Source organism: Ailuropoda melanoleuca, chromosome 6 (genome assembly GCF_002007445.2).
Source record: "Ailuropoda melanoleuca isolate Jingjing chromosome 6, ASM200744v2, whole genome shotgun sequence".
Lineage (NCBI taxonomy): Eukaryota > Metazoa > Chordata > Mammalia > Carnivora > Ursidae > Ailuropoda > Ailuropoda melanoleuca.
In genome coordinates this window covers 60,505,617-60,511,616 of record NC_048223.1, presented here as the reverse complement: position 1 = coordinate 60,511,616, position 6,000 = coordinate 60,505,617, and the positions used below count along the sequence as shown (strand labels likewise).

The 6,000-nt window shown below is 41.6% G+C and overlaps 1 protein-coding gene across 5 annotated transcripts in view; it reads left to right on the top strand.

Moving 5' to 3' along the window:
- DISC1 (DISC1 scaffold protein) overlaps window positions 1–6,000 on the top strand; it is a 370,724-nt gene that overhangs the window by 133,027 nt on the left and 231,697 nt on the right. For all 5 annotated transcript variants that reach the window (XM_011222163.3, XM_034662513.1, XM_034662514.1 and 2 more), the window contains exon 5: window positions 4,319–4,448. In XM_011222163.3, coding sequence (XP_011220465.2) covers window positions 4,319–4,448 — 130 coding nt within the window. The remainder of the gene's footprint in view (window positions 1–4,318; window positions 4,449–6,000) is intronic.

Sequence of the window (6,000 nt, the reverse complement as noted above, 5' to 3'; positions counted from 1 at the left end):
TCAATCTCTTCATAATTAATTGGCCTGTTTAAAAAATCAATTTCTTCCTGTTTCAGTCTTGGTAGTTTATAGGTTTCCAGGAAGGCATCCATTTCTTCCAGGTTGTTTAATTTATTGGCATAAAGCTGTTGATAAAAGTTTCTAATGATCCTTCCTATTTCATTGGTGTTTGTCGTGATCTCTCCCCTTTCATTCATAATTTTATTAATTTGGGTCCTTTCTCTATTCTTTTGATTAAGTCTTGCCGGTGGCTTATCAATCTTATTTATTCTTTTAAAGAACCAGCTTCTAGTTCTGTTGATCTGCTCTACCGTTCTCCTGGTTTCTTTCTTTCTTTTTTTTTTTTAAAGATTTTATTTATTTATTTGATAGAGATAGAGACAGCCAGCAAGAGAGGGAACACAAGCAGGGGGAGTGGGAGAGGAAGAAGCAGGCTCATAGCGGAGGAGCCTGATGTGGGGCTCGATCCCACAACACTGGGATCACGCCCTGAGCCGAAGGCACACGCTTAACCGCTGTGCCACCCAGGCGCCCCTCTCCTGGTTTCTAATTCATTGATCTCTGCTCTAATCTTGATCACCTGCCTTCTTATGCGTGGGTTAGGCCTGTTCTTCTGTTCCAGCTCCAGCTTCTTGAGGTGAGAATATAAAAACTGCATTTTAGATTTTTCTATTCTTTTGAGTGAGGCTTGGATGGCTATGTATTTTCCCCTTAGGACTGCCTTTGCAGTGTCCCATAGGTTTTGGACCGATGTGTTTTCATTTTTGTTGGTCTCCAAAAATTGTTTAATCTCCTTCTTAATTCCCTGGTTTACCCAATCATTCTGGAGCAGGATGGTTCTTAGTTTCCAAGTGTTTGAGGTTCTTCCAAATTTTTCCCTGTGATTGAGTTCCAGTTTCAAAGCATTGTGGTCTGATAATATGCAGGGAATGATCTCAGTCTTTTGGTATGGCTTGAGACCTGTTCTGTGACCCAGTATATGATCTATTCTGGAGAAAGTTCCATGTTCATTCAAAAAGAATGAGTGTTCTGTTGTTCTGGGGTGTGGTGTTCTGTATATATCTATGAGGTCCATCTGGTCCAGTATATCATTCAAAGCTCTTGTTTCTTTGTTGATTTTCTGCTTAGGTGATCTGTCTATTGCTGATAGTGGAGTGTTGAGGTCCCCTACTATTAATGTATTATTATCTATATGTCTCTTTTTTCTGGCTAAGAGTTGGCTTGTGTATGTAGCCGCTCCTCTGTTGGGGGCATAGATATTTATAATTGTCATATCCACTTGTTGGATACATCCTTTAAGAATAATATAGTGTCCTTCTGTATCTCTAACTACAGTCTTTAGTTTAAAATCTAATCTGTCTGATACGAGAATTGCTACCCCAGCTTTCTTTTGAGGTCCATTGGCATGAAAAATGGTTTCACATCCCTTCATTTTCATTCTGGATGTATCTTTAGGTTCAAAATGAGTCTCTTGTCGACAGCAAATGGATGGGTCATGTCTTTTTATCCAGTCTGCAACCCTGTGGCATTTTATGGGAGTATTCAGGCCATTCCCATTGAGAGTGATTATTGAGAGAGATAATTTTCATGATGCNCAGTCTGCAACCCTGTGGCATTTTATGGGAGTATTCAGGCCATTCCCATTGAGAGTGATTATTGAGAGAGATGATTTTCATGATGCCATGTTGCCTGTGAAGTCTTTGTTTCTATAGATTGTAAATTTCTGTTCTGTATTACTCTTGGGGCCTTTTTACTTTTATAGAACCCCCCCTTAATATCTCATGTAGGGCTGGCTTAGTAGTCACAAATTCCTTCAGTTTCTGCCGGTCTTGGAAGGTCCTTATCTCTCCATCAATTCTGAATGACAGCCTTGTTGGATAAAGGATCCTTGGCTGCATGTTCTTCTCAGTTAGAGCTTTGATAATATGCTGCCAACCCTTCCTAGCCTGCCAGGTCTCTGTAGACAGGTCTGACGTTATTCTGATATTCTTCCCTCGTATGTAAGGATTTTCTTCCCCCTGGCCCCTTTCAAGACTGTATCTTTGGATCTAATATTTGCGAATTGCACTATGACATGATGTGGCGTAGGTTTGTCGTGGTTGAGCTTGGGTGGGGTCCTCTCTGCCTCTTGGACACAAATGCTTGTTTCCTTTGCCAGATTAGGGAAGTTCTCAGCTACAATTTGTTCAAATATCTCTTCTAGACCTCTCTCTTTCTCCACCCCCTCGGGGATGCCGATGATTCTGACATTGGAACGTTTCATTGAGTCAGTAATCTCCCGTAATCTACATTCTTGAGATTGGGTTTTTTTGAGCCAAGTTTCCGTTTTAACTTTCTCTTCTACCATCCCATCTTCCAATTCACTAATTCATTCTTCTGCCTTATTTACCCTGTCCGTCAGAGTACAAAGTTGTTTTATATTATGCCTCTTACCATAATAGCTGGTTGAAAAAAATAGCAATAGAGATCATTTTCCAGTGGTTACATCTTTGGTGGCCTAATTTTAGTGGCTGTATAGCCTTCTTTTGTGTGGCTGTGCCATGGTTTACCGTTCTGGTCTTCATTTGGGGCCACGTGTGTTTTCGGTTTGGGGCTACTAAAAAAAAGTGGTATTTTTTGTAGCTAACCTTTGCACACATGTGTGATTATTGACACACGATGAATTCTTATAAGTGGGAATATAGGATCCAAAGTTATATTTTATGCCAAATTCTTATTCCCTTCTCTCATCAAGCAGTGATGGTTCCTGAAAACTTTTGCCAGTTAGGTGAAAAAAGATATTTTGTGTTGTTTAGATTTGCATTGAGAAGTATTCTTGATGGGAAACATTTCCTTAACTCTTTGTAATTCCTTTGGTTGAATTTCTTTTTTAAAAAGAAGTATTTATTTATTTATTTATTTATTTATTTGAGAGAGAGAGAGAGAAATAGTGTGAACAGGGGGAGGGAGAGGGAGAATCCTTGAGCACACTCCCCGACAAGCAGGGAGCCCAATGTGGGGTTTGATCCCAGGACCCTGAGATCATGACCTGAGCCAAAACCAAGAGTCAGCTACTGGTCACTTAACTGACTGAGCCACCCAGGCACCCTGTTTGAATTTCTGATAGATGTGTTCAACTTTATCTTCTTCGGTTTGATAGAACTCTTGAAATTAGCAATATTTTTCCTTTTTATGACACATGGGTGGCAATATTTTCCCTAATTTGTTTTTTGTCTTTTAATTTTAGTTGATGATGTTTTCCTAGACATACCTTCCTTGAGTGGTTGACATGGGTTTTTGCCTAGGATATATTTTTTTTTGTCAAACTGCATCCGGTTAGAAATGAAATACTTTAAGGATGAATTTGTCATCCTTTAAGGGTAAATGTCTGCAAGACCCCTGCAAAGCCTCAAGCCTGTGTTGCATTTCCCCAGCATTGCTCTGACCAAATGTGCCAACTCCTGCAAGAATAAGACAGAGCCAGATTTCAAGTGGTTTTCGACAGTCTTTTAGCAAACATTTTCTGAGAAGCTCTGACCCAAGCATCTGTGAATCAGTCATACCTCTTTNTGAAGCATCAAACTTTACATCGGAATCTGGGGATGTACTGTATGGTGATTAACACAATATAATGAAATAAAAATAAAAAAAAAAAAGGCAGTGCTGTCCAATAAAATACACTGCAAACCACAGACATGATTTCAAATCGTCCAGTAGCCACACTAAATAGAAGGAAGTAGAAACAAACAGGTGAAATTAATTTTACAAATATATTTAATGCAAGCCAATACATTGAAAATATTATCATTCCAGCATGTAATGAACATAAAAAATGTTGAGATATTTTGCACTCTTTGTTTTCATACGAAGTCTTTAAAATCTGGTGTGCATTTTGCGCTTTCAGCACATAGATAGGACATGTGGCTGGGGGCCATGGGACTGGACAGTGCAGGACTAAAAATAGCAGTTTGGCTCTGGGTAAAAGCAGAAGTCCCAACAGATCGTAATTGAAACAGAAACTTACATTAGGGACCTCATCCCTGTGACCAGCCTAAGGATGAGAACAGCTGGTGGCCACTTTGTGAAATTTCTCTTAACGTTTTTCTTTTTTTTAAAAAAGATTTTGTTTCTTTATTTGAGAGAGGGGGAGGGAGAGCTCGTGCACAGGAGCGGGGGGAGGGGCAGAGGGAGAAGCAGACTCCCCCTGAGCAGGGAGCCTGATGTGGGGCTCGATCCTGGGACTCCGAAGACCACATAGGCACCCCTCTCTTAACATTTTTGTAACTCTGAGGATTTCAGTTTTTCCACATCTGTACCCATATGTGTGTTTTACTTTAAGGGCCTGCAGTGATGACCCCCACACTCCACCCAGAATCGAGCCGAAGCTGTTGGAAGCCACTGCTCAGGACACCCTGCGTGTGTCCATCACCAGACGAGACTGGCTTCTTCAAGAGAAGCAGCAGTTGCAGGTATGCAGGTGAAGAATCTTCAGGAAATAGGCCAGCATTTTTCTTACCCGTGGAAGCCAAATGCAGCAGAGCGGGTCTTTGCTTTGCTTGAGTGTAGCAATTAGAACTTTGGCCGTCCACCCGTGAAGTACAAAAGGGAGAGATGGGTGGAGTTGGCCAGAGGGCTTGTAGGAATCTCATTACATACAGGGTTGAAAGCTCAGCAGTGTTTGTGTCTGTTTTCGATATTCCTAATTACCTTTTGAATATGCTTTCCTTGTCTGCCAGGCCAATTTGTCACCTCTTATCATTTTGACCTTTATGAGGTTCTTTTGAAAGGCAGGAAGAAATCTGTGCTGTGAAAATCCTTTATGGAAAATTGCATCAAGTTGAAGTGTAAGGAGCTGTTGTTAGGGGGCAGAGTTTTAAGTATGGACTGGGCAAGGCTAGCATGTCTGGGAAAAACTGGTAGGCATCGCATGGGTGCTCCAGGTTGGCCCAGAGCAGTGGGTGAAAGTTGGCCATCCAGGGGCTAGAAGTCTAGGTGCCGCACCGAGTTAGAGGCAGGAGGCCATCAGGTGTTCTGGAAGTTGAGCACCCCCCTCCCCCAAGAGGCAGGGAAACTTGAAGCCGGGTTCACACCAGCTGGAGCCTGGAGGCTTCGAAGCAGGAATGAAGAACAACAAGGAAGCATCGACTGAAGGCAGCGTGATTTCCAGAAAGAGCATAGGTCTTTAACACCTGAGTGCAAATCTTGGTTTAGGTTCTAAACAATGGAATGCATTTAGACCGGTTTATGGGGCTTGGAGGAGTTACTGGACTGTCCTCCCATTCCTACTCCCTTGTGCAGAGTATTCTTGTTATCTGAGTTTGCCCACCCAAGTCCCCACAATAGCAAGGTGGCAAAGGGAGGCAAAAGTCATCACAATTTAAAATATTATCCAATAAACTGAACACTTATTCAGTGAGTATCATCATAAAAGTTTGTCATGTGACGTATGGGGTTTGGGAGTGAAAGGTCGAGAAAGAATTCTTGAGAAATCTTAGGTGCTAAAAGGTGGTTTTACTAAAGCATGGAGACAGGACCTGTGGGCAGAAAGAGCTACACTTGAGGAGAGACTGATTATATACTTTTAAGTTGGGATAGCGGAAGTCTCTAAGGAATTTGGAAGTGAGGTTTCCAGGACCTTGAGGGGTCATTTACTACTATCTAGTAAACTCTAAGTCATGAGACCCTTCAGATGTATATTAGTGGGCCATGTGTTTGGAGGCTGATTGCTAACATATATCTTGGGGGGGAGTTGAGTAGAGAGATAAAGGAAGTTTCCAAAGGGATTTTTATATGTTAAAGACTTGCAGGATCCTGGAAGTCAGGCTAATGTCAAGCTAAGGTTGCCTTTTGCCTCTAGCGAATATTCACATTGAGCAGTTGAGTTCCTGGAGGAAGGTCACCCTGCCTGTCTTAAGTACTTGTCAGTGGGCTGCAAAGGAAATTTGATTATTTTTTCTACATTTCTTTTGCTTTTGTTCTCCATATCAGTTTGGGTAGCTGAACATGGGAAATCTGGTTTTT